General features: G+C 39.8%; 3 protein-coding genes across 5 annotated transcripts; all 3 read left to right on the top strand.

Moving 5' to 3' along the window:
- Positions 1 to 1399: 1399 nt before the first annotated feature.
- On the top strand, positions 1400 to 5707 carry LOC145781736 (uncharacterized). The gene is made up of 3 exons (XM_082593405.1): positions 1400 to 1835; positions 2107 to 4030; positions 4393 to 5707. Exons 1-3 carry the CDS (start codon positions 1400 to 1402, stop codon positions 5705 to 5707), a joined length of 3675 nt encoding a protein of 1224 aa, XP_082449531.1.
- Positions 5708 to 9859: 4152 nt separating this feature from the next.
- LOC145781965 (uncharacterized) lies at positions 9860 to 10989 on the top strand. Its single transcript, XM_082593681.1, has 2 exons — positions 9860 to 10077; positions 10282 to 10989. The coding sequence occupies exons 1-2, from the start codon at positions 9909 to 9911 to the stop codon at positions 10554 to 10556; spliced, it is 444 nt and encodes a 147-aa protein (XP_082449807.1). The 5' UTR covers positions 9860 to 9908; the 3' UTR covers positions 10557 to 10989.
- A 2116-nt stretch (positions 10990 to 13105) lies between these two features.
- Positions 13106 to 21256, top strand: LOC145781962 (uncharacterized). 3 transcript variants are annotated; one of them, XM_082593675.1, is made up of 4 exons: positions 13106 to 13123; positions 13524 to 13599; positions 15005 to 15208; positions 15413 to 16120. In XM_082593675.1, exons 3-4 carry the CDS (start codon positions 15040 to 15042, stop codon positions 15685 to 15687), a joined length of 444 nt encoding a protein of 147 aa, XP_082449801.1. In that variant the 5' UTR covers positions 13106 to 13123; positions 13524 to 13599; positions 15005 to 15039; the 3' UTR covers positions 15688 to 16120. The 3 variants fall into 3 exon arrangements, with proteins under 3 accessions (XP_082449801.1, XP_082449802.1, XP_082449803.1); XM_082593676.1 differs by lacking the exons at positions 13106 to 13123; positions 15005 to 15208; positions 15413 to 16120 and adding exons at positions 18660 to 18735; positions 20141 to 20344; positions 20549 to 21256 and having other exon boundaries at positions 13533 to 13599; XM_082593677.1 differs by lacking the exons at positions 13106 to 13123; positions 13524 to 13599; positions 15005 to 15208; positions 15413 to 16120 and adding exons at positions 18244 to 18259; positions 18660 to 18735; positions 20141 to 20344; positions 20549 to 21256.
- The last annotated feature ends 1436 nt before the right edge of the window (positions 21257 to 22692 follow it).

Genomic DNA, 22692 nt, shown 5'->3' with positions numbered 1-22692 from the left:
ATGGTACATGATGAAGCGTTGCTAGAGCGGGCCTTGGTTGATATGGCGGAGTTAGAGGGCAACTTTGGAGAACTGTTAGAACTTGTGAATAAACTAAAGGATAGCACTATGATATCTGAAGCTACAGAACAGGTCAGGTTAGAGATTGAGAAATTGAGACGTACTATAAAACAGAAGCAAATTTCCAAGGTAGATACAAAATTAGGTACAATAAAAGGAAAATCAACCACCAGTGCCTCGAGTAGTCGCTCGCGCCGTTCAAAAGAAGAAGAGATTGAAATCCGGCTCGAAATGGAGAAGTTGCGGTGGGAAAAACAGATGCGGGTGAACAAAGCCAAAGCAGAAGAAGCCAGAGCCAAAGCCGAAGCAGAGGAAGCCAAAGCCAAGGCCGAAGCAGAGGAAGCCAAAGCCAAGGCCGAAGCAGAAGAAGCCGAAGCCAGAGCCGAAATTGTAATGCAGATCAAGGCAGCCGAACTGAGAGCAAGGCAAAGTAAGCTTGACTTGTTTTCACAATGTGGATCGGACCAAGGGTCGGAGCACGGGCAACGACGGCCTACGGCCAGTAGTCTCGGAGTCACCGACTACATCCCTACAGCGATAGAAAGGGTCCAGAGGTGGGACGCTGACATTATCAATCCACCTGGGAGATCCCATGACATTCATGGGGCCGCTAGCATAGATGCCCAACCTAAACAGAGCCAGGCTAAACAAGAGAATTTAATGGAACCGCCACATAGAGAAACTCCCCTAAGAAAGCTCTTTCCAGGAAACGCCCTCACAAACAAGTATAGAACGTGGACTAAAGATAATTTTTTGGCAAAACCGCCCGGGGGGACCCATGGGGCCGCTGAAAGAGAACCTCATTATGATTATCAACGTGATTTTTATAAAGAGAAGGTTGTGAAACCGTCACAAACATGCCCCTTAACTGTAAGGAAAGATCTTAAAGGTGAGAGATGTAATTCACCACTAGTTAAAGATGATGGCCGTGAAACTAGACATGTTATGACATCCCCGCCAGGGCTTAATGCAAACAGAGGTGCTGAGGATCAACAAAACTGGTTCTATAAATATCATAATTGTCGCACTTTCTATGACAGGGCCGCATTGATCAACTATGACGGCAACAACATGCCATTTATATTTTTTAAAAACCGTATCGAATCACTAATGGAGAGTTGCCCATTTGAGGGGAATCGGCTAACTTTGCTACAGGCAGCCTGCGTACGTAGCGCCGCGCAAACCATTTCAAACTTAGCATCGGATACTTCTGGTTGGAGCGAAAAGGAAAGGATCGATATGTCGCTAGATCGCTTGTCGCAGCGCTTTTGGCGTTAGAGGCGGATTTCTCGCGGAGCCGGAGATTCGGCGGATACGGCATGGCAATAAATTATCTGGGATGTCATCATCCTCAATAAAGGAATTCAAAGACGAGCTGGCTCAGTGTACCCTCTTCGCTAGAGCGTATAACCAGCGTCACCAGCTAGAAGGACGTTTTGTACTAGACTTAGCAGGTCGATTACCTGGATATGCGAAGAAAGACTTTTTGTACTATCTGAAAGAGCAATATGGTAGCACCGAGGAACCAAGCTTCCAAAGCCTAATGGATTTCGTAAATTGCGAAGAGACGTGTCGCTCTACGGACTTCGCCATACGCTTAATGGAGGAAGTCGTTGCTAGAAAAGATACAAAACGGTCGGCAAGTGATAATCACATTATGCGTATTCGTCAAACCTCAGCACAGCCTGTCAGAAATGTCACCCAAGGTAGCAGTCGCGGGTCTGGCTTTAGTTCTGGGAGCCGAGAAGAAACGTTTGGTAGCCGCTCTTTTGAGGGTACGAGGAAGGACATACTCTGTATCTATTGTGAGAGTAGGAATAAGCAAGAGCGTCACAGACTACCCAATTGTCCTGAATTCCTAATCTTGACGCCGTCGCGACGCCGAGATGTCATCGCCACGACTGGTCGTTGTCTAAACTGCCTACGTCTAGGACACGAAGCAAAAAACTGCACCCAATCATGTAATTGTAGGCGCTGCGGCGAACATTTCCGATTTAAGCACTATTATCTACTGCACGACGCCTATGTGATTTGTGAATTCTCAAGGAACATCGGGCAATGGCAATGATCTTAGAACGGCACCTGCCGTCACTAATCGTAGCGTAAGCATCGCTCATAAGAGGGCAGTGTTTAATCGTGTCACGGCTGCGCGAGTCATAAACCCATCTAATGGAGAGACCACTCTGGTTTACTGTCAACACGACCCAGGCTCTCAGCTCACATTTGTTTCAAGCCGATTGGCTAAAGAATTGTATGTAAAAACCGCGGATAATGTATCCTTCCGCATGGACACTCTAGCAGGCAAACAAGAAATACACTCTGATCTGGTTAGATTTAATATCCAATCCTTAGTTACTGACGAACTGTATGGTGATGTGGAAGCAGTGGTAAATGCACCTTGGAGTGACCATGTCGAAACATTGCCGCAGCATCAAGACTTAAATAGGTTTTCACATTTCGATAATGTTGAATTGATTTCGTTACCTAACAAAATGTCGGTCGATATTCTAATCGGGAATGACCATGCTTACTTGATGCGAGTAATAGAAGAACGTGTTGGCATGACTCGGGAAGAGCCCCATGCTATTTTAACCCCACTGGGCTGGCTGGCTAGTGGAGGTCGGGGTTCTATGATCTCTGGTGATTCTAAAGTATGTCGTGTTGCCATTAATGGTAACGTCGCTGAGGAGTCACTTAGTCTTGACAGTTTTGATGCCCAGGAGATTGAAATCAGTCGTTTAAAACATGTAATAAAGGATTTAACCCTAACAGATGAAACGATAGAACTGTCCCGCAATGATGTCATTGCACAAAAATTTGTTGAGACGCAAATGAAAGTTGAAGATGGGAGATTTGAAATGCCCGTACCTTTAAAAACCGACTTTGAATTACCGGATAACCACTCTTTGGCTCTTGACCGTGTTCTGAGCTTACGACGAAAGGCTTTAAAGCAATCTGATGTTCGAATATTCTTAGTAGAAACGATGACTGAAATGCAGTCCAGTGAGTACATTGAGCCGGTAAAAGACGATGACTCATCAGCATGTGTGTGGTACTTACCATATTTTGTGACATCCCAAACAAAAAAGCGAGTGGTGTATGACGGCAAATCTGAGTTTAAGGGTAGGTGTGTTAATGATGTGATTTTGTCGGGCCCAGACATATTAAACCCTTTAACACAAGTTCTGGCTCGCTTTAGATTGGGAAAGTTTGGCCTAATGGCAGACCTAACCAAGTGCTTCTTCCAGATTCAATTACTAATGGAACAACGCGACTTGTTCCGTTTGCTGTGGTTTGAGAATAATGATATCGAAAAGGGCAAAGTAATTCCGTTTAGATTTTGTGTACACCCTTGGGGAATTAAAAGCAGTCCATACATCGCCTGCTTAGCTATTCAAAAAATGATTGAACAAAACCCCACTGGAGCCAGTGACCTGACCCTGAGCACCATTCGAAAAAATATGTATATGGACGATCTGATATTCTCTGGAAATAGCCTTGATGAGGTCAGTGAGATTGCAAAAGGAGCCATTGACTTGTTCGATAGCCGAGGCTTTAGTTTGGTGAAATGGAGTGCCAACAAAGGGGCGTTGGATGTTTTGTCCAACTTCAAAAAGGAGATGTTAGCTTCTTCCTTTCGCGATGTCGACCTGGAAAAAGACGATACAGACTTACCAGTAGCAAAAACTCCAGGTTGCGTGTGGCAAACTGAGTCAGATTCATTATTTATTAAGTGCTCTCTTCGACCTTTGGAGAAGTACACACGTCGCTCAATGTTAAGCCAACTTGGCCAAAATTTCGATCCACTAGGGTTCGGCGCTCCATTCTTCCTTAAAGCTAAGTTAATTCTGCAGCGTTTGGCTATTGAAGGCCTCGATTGGGACACCGAAGTGCCACAAAGCTACATAAAAGAGTGGAAGTCGTGGATTCATTCATTAGATTTACTAAAAGAATTTTCCATACCTAGATGGTATTTTGTAAACACAGAGCCGTGTTGTGCAGACGATGATATCGTATATCAGTTACATGGATTCAGTGATGCCTCCAATCACTCCTTTGCCTCCGTTGTGTATATACGTAGGCTGTGTCTATCGGAGTCCCTTGCGTATCCTTCGTTTTTGGCAAAAGTAGGGTTGTCCTCAAGCATCAAAGTGCATGGCCGATTGCCAGAAAGGAGCTTGTAGCCGCGCTTAATACTACGGAGCTGTTAAACCAGGCAGCTAATGCATTCCACCTGCCTGATCTTAGAAAACATTTCTGGTGTGACTCGAATACTGTCCTTCAGTGGATCAGAAACCCTGATTTACGATTATGCAAGTTTGTTACTCGTAGGTTAAATCGTATTTTACTCTTGTCAGAGGTGAGCGAATGGCATTACTGTCCGACACATCTCAACTCTGCAGACGGTGGAACCAGACCGAACGCCATCACCAAAACAGGTTCCAGAGAGATGTGGTTGAGCGGTCTATCCTTTCTCATGCAGGAAGGCGAGGTCCCAACGGTGAATGGAGCAGATGCTGCTATTCGTAAAATGGAACTGTTGCCGGAGATGACGGTAAGAGAAAATGCAACTGGCTCCATTAGCAAGATGATCGAAACCGCACCTACTTTGTACGTGTTGAAAAAGAGAGCCGCCTATCTTGTAGCTTTCACGGAGTTCATTGTATCCAAATGCAAGAAACATGGGTATGTAAAACCAAAGTTAAATGCATCTTATCTAGAGGACGCTTTAAATAGGGTTATTTCCTACGTACAGAAAGTAGTGTATAGAGATTTGTTAAGTTGTGATGGTCTGCCAGAGTCGATCGATGTGGTAACAAAACGTCTTGCTTCGAGCCAAGCTGGCGCTGATAAACAGTGCCTGAAGGAGTTGCGCTCTCTAAAAAAGTATCGTCCTTGTGTGGACACACGGGGGAGACTTCGTATTGAAGGTCGATTGAGTAAGTCTCCCGAAATAGCTGTCGATGCGAAGCATCCTCTTATTTTGCCTTCGAGGCACGCATTGACACGGCTAGTTGTCCTTGACGCTCATTGTGATAGCTATCACTGTGGTGTGCAACAGACACTGTTATCTACTCGCCAACGTTTTTGGATTGCAAATGGTAATTCCTCGGTGAAACATTATTTGCATGACTGCGCTCCATGTGCCTTAGAGAAAGCAAAGCCTATCAGGCAGCTTATGTCGGATCTACCATTACCACGAACCACGGCCTATAACAAACCCTTCTTCAACAGTGGCGTAGATTATTTTGGTCCAATGACGTTTGTGGAGAGAAGAAGCCAAAAGAAAGCATGGGGATTGTTATTTACCTGCCTTGCGAGTAGAGCAATCCATGTGGAACTTGTGAGGTCACTATCTTACAGTGAATTTGTTTTAGCATTTACCAGATTTGTAGACTTGCGTGGATCTATACGTAACTTGTACTCAAATAACGGGACCACATTTCAAGCGGCATCTAAAAGACTACCAGAAATTCTGGAGTCTTCTGAAATTCAAACTTCTTTGCGAAAAAAAGGAATTAACTGGGAGTTCATTCCTCCGTATGCCCCGGCCCAGGGAGGGGCCTGGGAAGCAATGGTCAAGCAATTCAAAATTGCCTTTTCCCACGTTATAGGGGAACTCATCACGGAAACCCAACTTTGTTGAACTTCTTACATTTACGGGTAGTGCCACAAGAATAGTCAACGAAAGACCTTTAGTCCCTGTCTGTGATGACCCTAAGGATTCTACTGTTATCACCCCAGCCGCACTCCTTAACCCCTTCTTAAGCCCATTTTCATCAGTAGGAAATCCTCATGACCGAGATGAGTTACGGAGAGACTATAGGTATAACCTGGCTCTATCTCACAGTTTCTGGGAGAAATGGATCTCTTTCTAGTTACCTTCCCTGCAGGGTAGAAAAAAGTGGGCCAATTTGGTGGAAAACCTACAGCCTGGCCAATTAGTGGTGGTTGGTTCCCCAGAAGATATAACTAAGAGAAGGAGGTACCGTCTGGGGAGAGTCCATGAGATCATCCCCCAAATTAGGAAAGGAAAACCGATTGTCCGGCGCGTCAGGGTGGCAGTCTCAGTGGTGGATGAGGCATCGGGTGAGGTCAAAGTGGATCTGGTCCTAAGGGATATATCGTGCGTTGCTCCTGTGGGGAATGCTTGACTGCGTTCAGGACCCGGCCACGCCCTGGTCTGTTGTTAGCGGGTGTCGTCGAGGCATCTGTACCACCCTTGCCTTTCATTTAAATTTGTAGTGTATTGTAGATATGTACCGCGCAAATCTGTTTTTAACCTGCGTATCTCTATGTGTCATCCGCAGGGCCCCAATATGCGTAACTCAACAACATGTCCTAGTAACGTATGCTCTACAGCGCTCTCAGTGATCGGTCTCATTATAAGTAGCTATAGTTAGTTACTGTGTAATGCATTTGATTTGTTTGCTATTGTGTGTTTTATGAAAATGATGTAAATACTAATCGTGTAAGTATTCGCCAGCAATCTCAGTGATTTGCGTCATCATAAGTAGCTAGTTAGTTACTGTGTAGTGCCTTTGATTTGTTTGCTACTGTGTGTGTCTCATGAAACTAACGTAGATATTAATCGTTAATCGTGTAAGTATTCGCCAGGCCATTGTGGCCAGGGTATCCCAGTGCCTTGCACTGCTATAAAATGATAGTCACCGTTTCTGTGTAGCTTTGATGTACATACTTTCTGTGTATTGCATTTCGGGAATCGACCCTTCTACTTCAACTTTTGTTTTTAATTATGTGCCATAATTAGGGGCCGCAATGTTCCGGCGGGTCGATTGCCCTCTTGATTAGAATTGAAATTGTGATGAATTTTGTAACTTGGCTGGTTGAATTAAGCAACGTTGAATTTGCGTTCTTTCACTGTTATACGTGACGTGGCCAGCCTTCTGACCAAGACGTTTCACAACTGATTGTCGCTTTTTGCTGCGTGCCTGGAGCCGTTGTTTCTGGTCACAATTTTGCTTTTGTGTTGAGTTTCTTTTCATTATCAAAAACCAGCTCAGTGGCCGAGTGGTTTCGCCTTCGGCTCTGGTGCTGGTAGATCTGAGATCGACTCCAGGTCGGGTCAAACCGAAGACTTTAAAAACGGTACCGATTGTGTTCTATCCTGCATAGCGCAGTGAGAATGAGTCGGGTAATAATGTGATAACATCGTAAACCTGATATAAATTAAAAATGAGCCCTGTCGCTAAAAGACCTTAGCTGTTGTAGAGCGACAATAAATAAAACCATAACATTATTATTATTATTATCATTATCGAAAAAAAAGCAAGCTAGAGAAATGAATGTGTACCACGGATTTAAGTTGTCGTGTTCACTGCCTACCTACAATCCTTCCTCGGTCTGCCTCAATCATACTTGCAATTGTTTCATGTTGTTTTTTGATTTATTGAGAGCGAGTTGGGATAAAAACCTGATTTTGTATAAACTTACAATGGCTTTAACACGACAACTTAAATCCGTGGTACACATTCATTTCTCTAGCTTGCTTTTTTTCGATAATGAAAAGAAACTCAACACAAAAGCAAAATCCGTGGTACACATTCATTTCTCTAGCTTGCTTTTTTTCGATAATGAAAAGAAACTCAACACAAAAGCAAAATTGTGACCAGAAACAACGGCTCCAGGCACGCAGCAAAAAGCGACAATCAGTTGTGAAACGTCTTGGTCAGAAGGCTGGCCACGTCACGTATAACAGTGAAAGAACGCAAATTCAACGTTGCTTAATTCAACCAGCCAAGTTACAAAATTTATCACAATTTCAATTCTAATCAAGAGGGCAATCGACCCGCCGGAACAATCATCATTAAGTTTCTTCCTCTTGTCGAGGGTTGGAGGCAATGAGACGCCAAGTTCCTCTGTTGTAAGATTTTTCTACTGCAGGTTTGTAGTTAAGTCCTGACCAGTCTTCAATATCATTAGTCCAAATTCTTGGTGGTCTGCCCCTATTTCGTTTGCCGTTCATTTTTCCTTCTAGTAGTTGTCTTTGAACAGAATTATTGCGAATCATGTGGCCAAAATATTTTAATTTTCTTGATTTAATTGTTTGTAGAACTTCCATGTTGGTTTGTATTCTGGATAGTACATCTTTGTTTGTGATTTTATCCTTCCATGAAATTTTAAGCATTCTTCTATAAATCCACATTTTAAATGCCTGAAGTCGTTTAACCATCTGTGATAATCAGAGTACCAAGGAAAGTGATGGAATGGGCAATGAGGAAAAGAGGTATACCGGAGGTATTAGGGAGAGCTGTGATGTCTATGTATGAAGATGCAAGAACAAAAGTGAGAGTTGGATCAAATTATTCAAACGAGTTTTCTGTAAAGGTTGGTGTACACCAGGGATCAGTTTTGTCACCTCTGATATTTGCTATTGTGGTTGACGTTGTAACTGCAGGAGTGAGGGAGGGCTTATTGAGTGAAATTTTGTATGCAGACGACCTGGTCTTGACAAGTAATAGTATGGAAGGAATGGAGAGAAAGTTTGAGAAATGGAAAGAAACATTTGAAACCAAGGGTATGAAGGTGAATCTTGAAAAAACAAAAGTGATGGTGAGTGGAGCAGAAGGAACAGTTGTTGAGAACAAAGTAGATCCCTGTGGAATATGTGGCAAGAGAGTGATGAGAAATTCAATGCAATGCAAGGAATGTGGAAAGTGGGTACACGCAAGATGTGCTAATGTCAAGAGAGCCGCAACAAGATTGGCGAAGTGTTTTGTTTGTGGGAAATGCAGTAAAGGAAGGAATGAAGTGGAATGCCATGATGATGAGTTCTGCCATGGCATCGAAACAGTGACAGACTTCTGTTATCTGGGTGATCGGATAAATGGAAGTGGTGGATGTGAAGCAGCGGTGACAACAAGGGCAAGATTGGGCTGGGCAAAGTTCAGGGAATGTGGGGAAATGTTGCATGGCAGAAAATTTTCACTAAGGATGAAAGGAAAAGTAAATCGGAGCTGTGTGCGGCCTGCAATGCTATATGGTAGCGAGACATGGGTATTGAGAGAGAGTGAACTGGCAATCCTGAGAAGAACGGAAAGGTCAATGGTGAGAGCAATGTGTGGGGTGAAAACGAGAAGGGAAGAAAGGACTGAAGAATTGTTGGATATGCTAGAGATGAGAGAGATCATAGACCAACTGGCAAGGGCAAATGGAGTAAGATGGTATGGACATGTGATAAGGAGAGAGGAAGGAAGTTTTCTTAGAAAGGCACTAGATCTAAAAGTGGATGGGAAGAGGAAACGCGGTCGTCCAAGAAGAACGTGGAAACAACAAGTGAAGGATGAGTTTAAAAAAGTCGGACTGAAGGAGGAAGATGCAAGGGACAGGGTGAAATGGAGAAAAGGGATTAAGACAATTGCTGCACGGAAACAATCGGCCACCCCCACTAGTGGGGAACAAACCGACGATGGATTATGATGATGATGATGATGATCACAGTGTCCATGTTTCTGCATTGTAAAGTAGCGTAGTCCATATACAGCATTTCGCAATTCGTTTTTGAGTGTTGATGTTAATTTTGCGTGTTGTTAATGTCTTTTTCATTTTTACGAAGTTGTTTCTTGCTATTTTTATTCGTCTCAATATTTCCGTATCGCATCTGCCATTTTCAGTTAGTTATCAGTTATGTTTTCAGTTGTGAATGATATTTATGCGTTATTAGGTTATGATAATACATATAGCACGCTTGTATAATTTCGGCAATTAGTCCTTTCGGCAAAATGAGTTTCGAAAAAATGTCCTTTCGGCAAAATGTCCGGGTACCAAAAAACTTAGTGTTGATTTTCGCAGATTTTCATTATAAAAGTTTTTAATCCATTGCAACAATGCCATATTATCCACGAACTCATATTGCAAATGCCTACAAATATGACATTGAAGCACGTGTAGATGATGTCAGAGAAAATCAGACGTCAAACAAACATAGCAAAGGCGGCGGAAGTAAACATGGCCTTGGTTTTGGAATGCAAGGAGTCAACTTTTCAGCTGAAGCAGGTGAATCTTAGTTGTTTTTGTAGACAGGGGCGGCTTGTCCTATCCTGCAGCCTATCCTCGTAAATTTTATTGGTGAATGTCGTTATATCTTCGGGTCAATAAACAAGAAAAAATATCAAAATCATTAACTTTTTGTCTTTAGTTCTGCATAACTTAAAATATTTTAATAAAAAATGTTTCTTAAAATGTATTACTTTGTTCCAGAGGTTCACGGAAGCCATAGCGCCGGAAAAAGTTATCAACACCAAGCAAGTGCGGGTTACACTCCAATACAATCAGGCAGATATCAATACTTTGAAGCATCTAGTAGAGACGGGATAGTCTATGTCTCGATAAAGTCAAGAGGAAGGCAAATTGCCAGTGATTTTCCGATTAAAAATGATTTGAGTGTCATTGTGGATAAAGATGGATACATTCAGCGCACTAAATACGGACAGATTTGGATCGATGAAGAAGGAAGAGATCATTCCAGGCGTTAGACATTTTGTGATGTATTGTGTGGGAATGAACAAGAAAATTTCCTTCATCTTATTTTCGTTCAGCAATCAGAAAAGAAATAGATTCAATGTAATAATGTAGCCTTGCTGGGTTGCACGGGTGCACTATGCTTTTTAAAACAGTGTGAACAACCCATATGATTAGCGCTATATAAAATAGAAATACATTATAACTGCAGTCTATCAAAACGTTGATTTCCTACTGAAGGGAATTTTATATTCGATATTTTTTGTCACAAGTCACATATGCATTAAATTCGAGTAAAATGTGAAACGAAGATTCCGTGTGTTGTCTACTACAATAAACTACGTGTGTGTCAAACTGCAATACCGGTGCTTTGTTTAACGAATTATTTACATTGGAAAAAGTTAATAAGATTTCAATAAATTGACACAACACACTTGTTGTAGCTTCCACAGTTTTACCATTTTTTTAGAGAGGTAATTTCCTTGAACCATAACCCAGCTAGCAGAAGTTGCCAGCTTTACATCTTTTTAACGTCGCCAGATGCTGAAACGGTGTAAAAATGGTAATTTTTGTTCGCTGGGAGACAGGTCAACTAACAAAGGACACGACGTGTACAATAATTAACCGTTATGTGATATGCCTTATCTCCTCTACTTTGCCAGTTCCTTCTTGTGCACTTCTTTTTTCAATTCATTGTGTGTAGATTAGTTATGCATTTTCTATGTATATATGTGTAGATGTGAAACTTCCTTGCTTGATAATGTTTGGTTGGTTTTGAATCTTTATTCTCGGACTGACAAAGCCTTAATAGGTTATTCCTGGTAGTTTCGCATACTTGTAGAGACTCTTGACGCAGGGCCGGTTACCGAGATTGGCAGAGTGAAATTTTCCGATTGTCGAAGTGTTGTTGCCGGGGAATTATTCCATTCATTATGTGCCACTGAATGAAGAGCAGTCCTGAAATGCGTTGCTCAAGCGCACACGCCGAGAATCAAACCAGCGCTGCTTGATCTTGAAGCTTTTTCGTTCACGAAGTCACGCGCTAACCAACTGAGCTATCGGGGTGGATAATGGCTAACATGTGCATGGCTGAAAACGTTCATCTTTATAGTTTGTTTTCACTTTACTGCATAGTGTTAAATGCTCCATATCGTGGCTAGGTTCAGTTCAGTTCAGTTCAGTTGTTTTTATTTCTGACCATCATTTCAAAACAATACACGTCAACATAGCAAAGGTCGAGAAAAGGGTTTTATCATCAAGTTATTTCATCTGTTTACAGTTCTCCAGCTCTTGTGAAAAGTAAATATTAAATCAGGTAGTTGTCTTTAACTGAATGTCGAAGACTGAGAAGATACGATTCTTATTTTTTCAGTTTTCGGCACTGCCACTAACGAGAGTGGGATGGCCAAATCTTTTCTCTAGGCCGTTTTTCCTTCATGAAAATATAAGTGCCGGTTTTGCGTAAAGAAAAGAAATATAATACTTGGTTAAGCTAAAGAAGTGGCTCCTACTTGTCATTGCCTCAGTAGATTATAACAATAACCATAAGTTGAGAAAAGGCAGTAATTTTTTTTGATTTTAACCGTATCTGTTACTGCTTCCTTTTGGCGGCAAGAGTCACTGGCCGAGACCATCAGGTCTACGTCTCTCTTATTGCTAATTACTCCGTCGGCTTATATCAAATAACAATGGGAAAAAGTATGCCGTTGGTCAAAAGCCTCATCTATCACTTCAATCAATTTATTTCGCAAAATATATTCGTGATTGTGTATTTTAGGTAGAAAAGGTGATAAAGACCTGGTTTTTGACCTATTTTCGCCATTTCTTGGTCAAATTTTTCAGTTGACATTTCATTTTGAAAGTCTTCTTGCATTGAACACAGAATTTTATCAATTTTGTTTTTACCTTTCTGTGCAAACAGTATTCCATGCACTTTTTGCACTACAAAGCAATTTGCGCGAATAACAAATTACTTTCCTAATTATTGTCTACCAGTAAAGAATGACTCATTCGAAGCGCGGTCTCTCCCCATGCAGCGTGAACGCCTGACGTAAAATGCCATATGTGAAAGTAACTAATGGGTTGGTGTCCATATTTACGTCGATTCCACGTCAAGTAATGTCGAATAATTGTACATAACCCTGTAGCAATTATTTTCGACTTGGATAGGCGATAGCGAAATTCTTTAGTCAAAAATCTCATCTTAGGCCTAAATTTGACATTAGTAGATGTTAAATCAACGTAACCTCTTCATTGACTTGCATGGCTGAAAGCATATTCCGCAAGCTAAGGAAGTAAACTCAATCATTATCAGTGACAAACACAAAATGAAACCTCACGCTAATAGTAAACTGTCAATCAAGCTATTGAATTTCAGCAAATTTCTTGCGTTTCATAACTGGCTGTGACAAAAGGTTTATTGTGAACTTCACAATAATCCGATACCAACATAATCGAGATTAAAAGTTGGGGCAAGGAAAAAAGTAAAAGTCAAGAAATCTCAGGTTTCTAGCGTCACTGCTTCTATGTGAAATTGCTGAATTAGCAGAGGGAGAGACCATAAGGTCTACGCCAGCAACAAGTACGGTTAACATTCAGTTCATGATCAGCTTCCTGGTTGTGCAAATAGAAATCTGCTGCAACAGTTTTTGTTTCGTAACAACTCAAGAAATCTCAGGTTTCTAGCGTCACTGCTTCTATGTGAAATTGCTGAATTAGCAGAGGGCGATACCATAAGGTCTACGCCAGTAACAAGTACGGTTAACATTCAGTTCATGATCAGCTTCCTGGTTGTGCAAATAGAAATCTGCTGCAACAGTTTTTGTTTCGTTGAATTTCAGTCGGCATTTTTGGAGATAGACTGAGAGTGTTTTTGTGTAGGCTACTGCTTCAAGGCATCTTTTACTTTTTCTCCCCACAATGCGCAGTAGAGAATTGACAAACCATTAGCATATGCATATATTGCATATATTGCTTTGCAGGTCGTGGATATAGATGTTAAAATAGAAGTGGACCCAGAACTGACCTCGGTTGAATGCCAGTGGTAAAGGTGTAAAGGTAAAACTTCTGTTACAGACTAAAAGTTCAATAAGTTTACTTTCAAGTTCTACTGGCAAGCCTTATCATCTGCTGCAAAATTAACAAAAAAAAAGAGTCAAATCTTCAAATTATTAGGACGTGAATCCTCTGGAAAGTAGTCATCAACTTTTCTGACAATTTCTATATTATTTGTTCAGTGATGTCTAAGATGTGTAGATTCGACGTCATGAAAAAAAAGAGAATTCTATTTTACGAATATAGCCTACTTCTGTCGGTCCAACTTCCAATAAAAAACTGTTGGCAGGGGAAGTTTAAGATAGCAAACAAATCATGAAATGGATGACTACAAACTCAACCCAATTTCGCCCAAAATGAGTAGCTTGTGTAGCCTATACTTTTTAATCAGTCCTTCAATTGAAACACATACCCTCTACATCCGCATTGACAAACTTCGTGCGCGGGATGACTACAAACTCAACCCAATTTCGCCCAAAATGAGTAGCTTGTGTAGCCTATACTTTTTAATCAGTCCTTCAATTGAAACACATACCCTCTACATCCGCATTGACAAACTTTGTGCGCGGACATTTTGCCGAAAGGACATTTTGCCGAAAGGACATTTTGCCGAAACTCATTTTGCCGAAAGGACAAATTGCCGAAAGGACTAATTGTTTGTGAATGATCATCATCATCATTAAGTTTCTTCCTCTTGTCGAGGGTTGGAGGCAATGAGACGCCAAGTTCCTCTGTTGTAAGATTTTTCTACTGCAGGTTTGTAGTTAAGTCCTGACCAGTCTTCAATATCATTAGTCCAAATTCTTGGTGGTCTGCCCCTATTTCGTTTGCCGTTCATTTTTCCTTCTAGTAGTTGTCTTTGAATAGAATTATTGCGAATCATGTGGCCAAAATATTTCAATTTTCTTGATTTAATTGTTTGTAGAACTTCCATGTTGGTTTGTATTCTGGATAGTACATCTTTGTTTGTGATTTTATCCTTCCATGAAATTTTAAGCATTCTTCTATAAATCCACATTTCAAATGCCTGAAGTCGTTTAACCATCTGTGATGACAGTATCCATGCTTCTGCATTGTAAAGTAGCGTAGTCCATATACAGCATTTTGCAATTCGTTTTTGAGTGTTGATGTTAATTTTGCGTGTTGTTAATGTCTTTTTCATTTTTACGAAGTTGTTTCTTGCTATTTTTATTCGTCTCAATATTTCCGTATCGCATCTGCCATTTTCAGTTAGTTATCAGTTATGTTTTCAGTTGTGAATGATATTTATGCGTTATTAGGTTATGATAATACATATAGTACGCTTGTATAATTTCGGCAATTAGTCCTTTTGGCAAAATGAGTTTCGGAAAAATGTCCTTTCGGCAAAATGTCCGGGTACCAAAAAACTTAGTGTTGATTTTCGCAGATTTTCATTATAAAAGTTTTTAATCCATTGCAACAATGCCATATTATCCACGAACTCATATTGCAAATGCCTACAAATATGACATTGAAGCACGTGTAGATGATGTCAAAGAAAATCAGACGTCAAACAAACATAGCAAAGGCGGCGGAAGTAAACATGGCCTTGGTTTTGGAATGCAAGGAGTCAACTTTTCAGCTGAAGCAGGTGAATCTTAGTTGTTTTTGTAGACAGGGGCGGCTTGTCCTATCCTGCAGCCTATCCTCGTAAATTATATTGGTGAATGTCGTTATATCTTCGGGTCAATAAACAAGAAAAAATATCAAAATCATTAACTTTTTGTCTTTAGTTCTGCATAACTTAAAATATTTTAATAAAAAATGTTTCTTAAAATGTATTACTTTGTTCCAGAGGTTCACGGAAGCCATAGCGCCGGAAAAAGTTATCAACACCAAGCAAGTGCGGGTTACACTCCAATACAATCAGGCAGATATCAATACTTTGAAGCATCTAGTAGAGACGGGATAGTCTATGTCTCGATAAAGTCAAGAGGAAGGCAAATTGCCAGTGATTTTCCGATTAAAAATGATTTGAGTGTCATTGTGGATAAAGATGGATACATTCAGCGCACTAAATACGGACAGATTTGGATCGATGAAGAAGGAAGAGATCATTCCAGGCGTTAGACATTTTGTGATGTATTGTGTGGGAATGAACAAGAAAATTTCCTTCATCTTATTTTCGTTCAGCAATCAGAAAAGAAATAGATTCAATGTAATAATGTAGCCTTGCTGGGTTGCACGGGTGCACTATGCTTTTTAAAACAGTGTGAACAACCCATATGATTAGCGCTATATAAAATAGAAATACATTATAACTGCAGTCTATCAAAACGTTGATTTCCTACTGAAGGGAATTTTATATTCGATATTTTTTGTCACAAGTCACATATGCATTAAATTCGAGTAAAATGTGAAACGAAGATTCCGTGTGTTGTCTACTACAATAAACTACGTGTGTGTCAAACTGCAATACCGGTGCTTTGTTTAACGAATTATTTACATTGGAAAAAGTTAATAAGATTTCAATAAATTGACACAACACACTTGTTGTAGCTTCCACAGTTTTACCATTTTTTTAGAGAGGTAATTTCCTTGAACCATAACCCAGCTAGCAGAAGTTGCCAGCTTTACATCTTTTTAACGTCGCCAGATGCTGAAACGGTGTAAAAATGGTAATTTTTGTTCGCTGGGAGACAGGTCAACTAACAAAGGACACGACGTGTACAATAATTAACCGTTATGTGATATGCCTTATCTCCTCTACTTTGCCAGTTCCTTCTTGTGCACTTCTTTTTTCAATTCATTGTGTGTAGATTAGTTATGTATTTTCTATGTATATATGTGTAGATGTGAAACTTCCTTGCTTGATAATGTTTGGTTGGTTTTGAATCTTTATTCTCGGACTGACAAAGCCTTAATAGGTTATTCCTGGTAGTTTCGCATACTTGTAGAGACTCTTGACGCAGGGCCGGTTACCGAGATTGGCAGAGTGAAATTTTCCGATTGTCGAAGTGTTGTTGCCGGGGAATTATTCCATTCATTATGTGCCACTGAATGAAGAGCAGTCCTGAAATGCGTTGCTCAAGCGCACACGCCGAGAATCAAACCAGCGCTGCTTGATCTTGAAGCTTTTTCGTTCACGAAGTCACGCGCTAACCAACTGAGCTATCGGGGCGGATAATGGCTAACATGTGCATGGCTGAAAACGTTCATCTTTATAGTTTGTTTTCACTTTACTGCATAGTGTTAAATGCTCCATATCGTGGCTAGGTTCAGTTCAGTTCAGTTCAGTTCAGTTGTTTTTATTTCTGACCATCATTTCAAAACAATACACGTCAACATAGCAAAGGTCGAGAAAAGGGTTTTATCATCAAGTTATTTCATCTGTTTACAGTTCTCCAGCTCTTGTGAAAAGTAAATATTAAATCAGGTAGTTGTCTTTAACTGAATGTCGAAGACTGAGAAGATACGATTCTTATTTTTTCAGTTTTCGGCACTGCCACTAACGAGAGTGGGATGGCCAAATCTTTTCTCTAGGCCGTTTTTCCGTCATGAAAATATAAGTGCCGGTTTTGCGTAAAGAAAAGAAATATAATACTTGGTTAAGCTAAAGAAGTGGCTCCTACTTGTCATTGCCTCAGTAGATTATAACAATAACCATAAGTTGAGAAAAGGCAGTAATTTTTTTTGATTTTAACCGTATCTGTTACTGCTTCCTTTTGGCGGCAAGAGTCACTGGCCGAGACCATCAGGTCTACGTCTCTCTTATTGCTAATTACTCCGTCGGCTTATATCAAATAACAATGGGAAAAAGTATGCCGTTGGTCAAAAGCCTCATCTATCACTTCAATCAATTTATTTCGCAAAATATATTCGTGATTGTGTATTTTAGGTAGAAAAGGTGATAAAGACCTGGTTTTTGACCTATTTTCGCCATTTCTTGGTCAAATTTTTCAGTTGACATTTCATTTTGAAAGTCTTCTTGCATTGAACACAGAATTTTATCAATTTTGTTTTTACCTTTCTGTGCAAACAGTATTCCATGCACTTTTTGCACTACAAAGCAATTTGCGCGAATAACAAATTACTTTCCTAATTATTGTCTACCAGTAAAGAATGACTCATTCGAAGCGCGGTCTCTCCCCATGCAGCGTGAACGCCTGACGTAAAATGCCATATGTGAAAGTAACTAATGGGTTGGTGTCCATATTTACGTCGATTCCACGTCAAGTAATGTCGAATAATTGTACATAACCCTGTAGCAATTATTTTCGACTTGGATAGGCGATAGCGAAATTCTTTAGTCAAAAATCTCATCTTAGGCCTAAATTTGACATTAGTAGATGTTAAATCAACGTAACCTCTTCATTGACTTGCATGGCTGAAAGCATATTCCGCAAGCTAAGGAAGTAAACTCAATCATTATCAGTGACAAACACAAAATGAAACCTCACGCTAATAGTAAACTGTCAATCAAGCTATTGAATTTCAGCAAATTTCTTGCGTTTCATAACTGGCTGTGACAAAAGGTTTATTGTGAACTTCACAATAATCCGATACCAACATAATCGAGATTAAAAGTTGGGGCAAGGAAAAAAGTAAAAGTCAAGAAATCTCAGGTTTCTAGCGTCACTGCTTCTATGTGAAATTGCTGAATTAGCAGAGGGAGAGACCATAAGGTCTACGCCAGCAACAAGTACGGTTAACATTCAGTTCATGATCAGCTTCCTGGTTGTGCAAATAGAAATCTGCTGCAACAGTTTTTGTTTCGTAACAACTCAAGAAATCTCAGGTTTCTAGCGTCACTGCTTCTATGTGAAATTGCTGAATTAGCAGAGGGCGATACCATAAGGTCTACGCCAGTAACAAGTACGGTTAACATTCAGTTCATGATCAGCTTCCTGGTTGTGCAAATAGAAATCTGCTGCAACAGTTTTTGTTTCGTTGAATTTCAGTCGGCATTTTTGGAGATAGACTGAGAGTGTTTTTGTGTAGGCTACTGCTTCAGGGCATCTTTTACTTTTTCTCCCCACAATGCGCAGTAGAGAATTGACAAACCATTAGCATATGCATATATTGCATATATTGCTTTGCAGGTCGTGGATATAGATGTTAAAATAGAAGTGGACCCAGAACTGACCTCGGTTGAATGCCAGTGGTAAAGGTGTAAAGGTAAAACTTCTGTTACAGACTAAAAGTTCAATAAGTTTACTTTCAAGTTCTACTGGCAAGCCTTATCATCTGCTGCAAAATTAACAAAAAAAAAGAGTCAAATCTTCAAATTATTAGGACGTGAATCCTCTGGAAAGTAGTCATCAACTTTTCTGACAATTTCTATATTATTTGTTCAGTGATGTCTAAGATGTGTAGATTCGACGTCATGAAAAAAAAGAGAATTCTATTTTACGAATATAGCCTACTTCTGTCGGTCCAACTTCCAATAAAAAACTGTTGGCAGGGGAAGTTTAAGATAGCAAACAAATCATGAAATGGATGACTACAAACTCAACCCAATTTCGCCCAAAATGAGTAGCTTGTGTAGCCTATACTTTTTAATCAGTCCTTCAATTGAAACACATACCCTCTACATCCGCATTGACAAACTTCGTGCGCGGGATGACTACAAACTCAACCCAATTTCGCCCAAAATGAGTAGCTTGTGTAGCCTATACTTTTTAATCAGTCCTTCAATTGAAACACATACCCTCTACATCCGCATTGACAAACTTTGTGCGCGGACATTTTGCCGAAAGGACATTTTGCCGAAAGGACATTTTGCCGAAACTCATTTTGCCGAAAGGACAAATTGCCGAAAGGACTAATTGTTTGTGAATGATCATCATCATCATTAAGTTTCTTCCTCTTGTCGAGGGTTGGAGGCAATGAGACGCCAAGTTCCTCTGTTGTAAGATTTTTCTACTGCAGGTTTGTAGTTAAGTCCTGACCAGTCTTCAATATCATTAGTCCAAATTCTTGGTGGTCTGCCCCTATTTCGTTTGCCGTTCATTTTTCCTTCTAGTAGTTGTCTTTGAATAGAATTATTGCGAATCATGTGGCCAAAATATTTCAATTTTCTTGATTTAATTGTTTGTAGAACTTCCATGTTGGTTTGTATTCTGGATAGTACATCTTTGTTTGTGATTTTATCCTTCCATGAAATTTTAAGCATTCTTCTATAAATCCACATTTCAAATGCCTGAAGTCGTTTAACCATCTGTGATGACAGTATCCATGCTTCTGCATTGTAAAGTAGCGTAGTCCATATACAGCATTTTGCAATTCGTTTTTGAGTGTTGATGTTAATTTTGCGTGTTGTTAATGTCTTTTTCATTTTTACGAAGTTGTTTCTTGCTATTTTTATTCGTCTCAATATTTCCGTATCGCATCTGCCATTTTCAGTTAGTTATCAGTTATGTTTTCAGTTGTGAATGATATTTATGCGTTATTAGGTTATGATAATACATATAGTACGCTTGTATAATTTCGGCAATTAGTCCTTTTGGCAAAATGAGTTTCGGAAAAATGTCCTTTCGGCAAAATGTCCGGGTACCAAAAAACTTAGTGTTGATTTTCGCAGATTTTCATTATAAAAGTTTTTAATCCATTGCAACAATGCCATATTATCCACGAACTCATATTGCAAATGCCTACAAATATGACATTGAAGCACGTGTAGATGATGTCAAAGAAAATCAGACGTCAAACAAACATAGCAAAGGCGGCGGAAGTAAACATGGCCTTGGTTTTGGAATGCAAGGAGTCAACTTTTCAGCTGAAGCAGGTGAATCTTAGTTGTTTTTGTAGACAGGGGCGGCTTGTCCTATCCTGCAGCCTATCCTCGTAAATTATATTGGTGAATGTCGTTATATCTTCGGGTCAATAAACAAGAAAAAATATCAAAATCATTAACTTTTTGTCTTTAGTTCTGCATAACTTAAAATATTTTAATAAAAAATGTTTCTTAAAATGTATTACTTTGTTCCAGAGGTTCACGGAAGCCATAGCGCCGGAAAAAGTTATCAACACCAAGCAAGTGCGGGTTACACTCCAATACAATCAGGCAGATATCAATACTTTGAAGCATCTAGTAGAGACGGGATAGTCTATGTCTCGATAAAGTCAAGAGGAAGGCAAATTGCCAGTGATTTTCCGATTAAAAATGATTTGAGTGTCATTGTGGATAAAGATGGATACATTCAGCGCACTAAATACGGACAGATTTGGATCGATGAAGAAGGAAGAGATCATTCCAGGCGTTAGACATTTTGTGATGTATTGTGTGGGAATGAACAAGAAAATTTCCTTCATCTTATTTTCGTTCAGCAATCAGAAAAGAAATAGATTCAATGTAATAATGTAGCCTTGCTGGGTTGCACGGGTGCACTATGCTTTTTAAAACAGTGTGAACAACCCATATGATTAGCGCTATATAAAATAGAAATACATTATAACTGCAGTCTATCAAAACGTTGATTTCCTACTGAAGGGAATTTTATATTCGATATTTTTTGTCACAAGTCACATATGCATTAAATTCGAGTAAAATGTGAAACGAAGATTCCGTGTGTTGTCTACTACAATAAACTACGTGTGTGTCAAACTGCAATACCGGTGCTTTGTTTAACGAATTATTTACATTGGAAAAAGTTAATAAGATTTCAATAAATTGACACAACACACTTGTTGTAGCTTCCACAGTTTTACCATTTTTTTAGAGAGGTAATTTCCTTGAACCATAACCCAGCTAGCAGAAGTTGCCAGCTTTACATCTTTTTAACGTCGCCAGATGCTGAAACGGTGTAAAAATGGTAATTTTTGTTCGCTGGGAGACAGGTCAACTAACAAAGGACACGACGTGTACAATAATTAACCGTTATGTGATATGCCTTATCTCCTCTACTTTGCCAGTTCCTTCTTGTGCACTTCTTTTTTCAATTCATTGTGTGTAGATTAGTTATGTATTTTCTATGTATATATGTGTAGATGTGAAACTTCCTTGCTTGATAATGTTTGGTTGGTTTTGAATCTTTATTCTCGGACTGACAAAGCCTTAATAGGTTATTCCTGGTAGTTTCGCATACTTGTAGAGACTCTTGACGCAGGGCCGGTTACCGAGATTGGCAGAGTGAAATTTTCCGATTGTCGAAGTGTTGTTGCCGGGGAATTATTCCATTCATTATGTGCCACTGAATGAAGAGCAGTCCTGAAATGCGTTGCTCAAGCGCACACGCCGAGAATCAAACCAGCGCTGCTTGATCTTGAAGCTTTTTCGTTCACGAAGTCACGCGCTAACCAACTGAGCTATCGGGGCGGATAATGGCTAACATGTGCATGGCTGAAAACGTTCATCTTTATAGTTTGTTTTCACTTTACTGCATAGTGTTAAATGCTCCATATCGTGGCTAGGTTCAGTTCAGTTCAGTTCAGTTCAGTTGTTTTTATTTCTGACCATCATTTCAAAACAATACACGTCAACATAGCAAAGGTCGAGAAAAGGGTTTTATCATCAAGTTATTTCATCTGTTTACAGTTCTCCAGCTCTTGTGAAAAGTAAATATTAAATCAGGTAGTTGTCTTTAACTGAATGTCGAAGACTGAGAAGATACGATTCTTATTTTTTCAGTTTTCGGCACTGCCACTAACGAGAGTGGGATGGCCAAATCTTTTCTCTAGGCCGTTTTTCCTTCATGAAAATATAAGTGCCGGTTTTGCGTAAAGAAAAGAAATATAATACTTGTTTAAGCTAAAGAAGTGGCTCCTACTTGTCATTGCCTCAGTAGATTATAACAATAACCATAAGTTGAGAAAAGGCAGTAATTTTTTTTGATTTTAACCGTATCTGTTACTGCTTCCTTTTGGCGGCAAGAGTCACTGGCCGAGACCATCAGGTCTACGTCTCTCTTATTGCTAATTACTCCGTCGGCTTATATCAAATAACAATGGGAAAAAGTATGCCGTTGGTCAAAAGCCTCATCTATCACTTCAATCAATTTATTTCGCAAAATATATTCGTGATTGTGTATTTTAGGTAGAAAAGGTGATAAAGACCTGGTTTTTGACCTATTTTCGCCATTTCTTGGTCAAATTTTTCAGTTGACATTTCATTTTGAAAGTCTTCTTGCATTGAAC

Source organism: Aplidium turbinatum, chromosome 13 (genome assembly GCF_918807975.1).
Source record: "Aplidium turbinatum chromosome 13, kaAplTurb1.1, whole genome shotgun sequence".
In the NCBI taxonomy this organism is placed as follows: Eukaryota; Metazoa; Chordata; class Ascidiacea; order Aplousobranchia; family Polyclinidae; genus Aplidium; species Aplidium turbinatum.
Note: the sequence above shows the minus strand (reverse complement) of the source record. Positions and strands in the feature narration are given on the sequence as shown.

What these genes read in the sequence shown, in the direction of transcription:
- LOC145781736 (XM_082593405.1), top strand. Translation starts at nt 1,400, where the DNA reads ATGTCATCATCCTCAATAAAGGAATTCAAAGACGAGCTGGCTCAGTGT. An exon ending in TGGTAGCCGCTCTTTTGAGG is followed by an intron (nt 1,836 to 2,106) that starts GTACGAGGAAGG and finishes TGAATTCTCAAG; the next exon opens with GAACATCGGGCAATGGCAAT. An exon ending in GAATTTTCCATACCTAGATG is followed by an intron (nt 4,031 to 4,392) that starts GTATTTTGTAAA and finishes TGTTACTCGTAG; the next exon opens with GTTAAATCGTATTTTACTCT.
- LOC145781965 (XM_082593681.1), top strand. Translation starts at nt 9,909, where the DNA reads ATGCCATATTATCCACGAACTCATATTGCAAATGCCTACAAATATGAC. An exon ending in CAACTTTTCAGCTGAAGCAG is followed by an intron (nt 10,078 to 10,281) that starts GTGAATCTTAGT and finishes ACTTTGTTCCAG; the next exon opens with AGGTTCACGGAAGCCATAGC.
- LOC145781962 (XM_082593676.1), top strand. Translation starts at nt 20,176, where the DNA reads ATGCCATATTATCCACGAACTCATATTGCAAATGCCTACAAATATGAC. An exon ending in CAACTTTTCAGCTGAAGCAG is followed by an intron (nt 20,345 to 20,548) that starts GTGAATCTTAGT and finishes ACTTTGTTCCAG; the next exon opens with AGGTTCACGGAAGCCATAGC.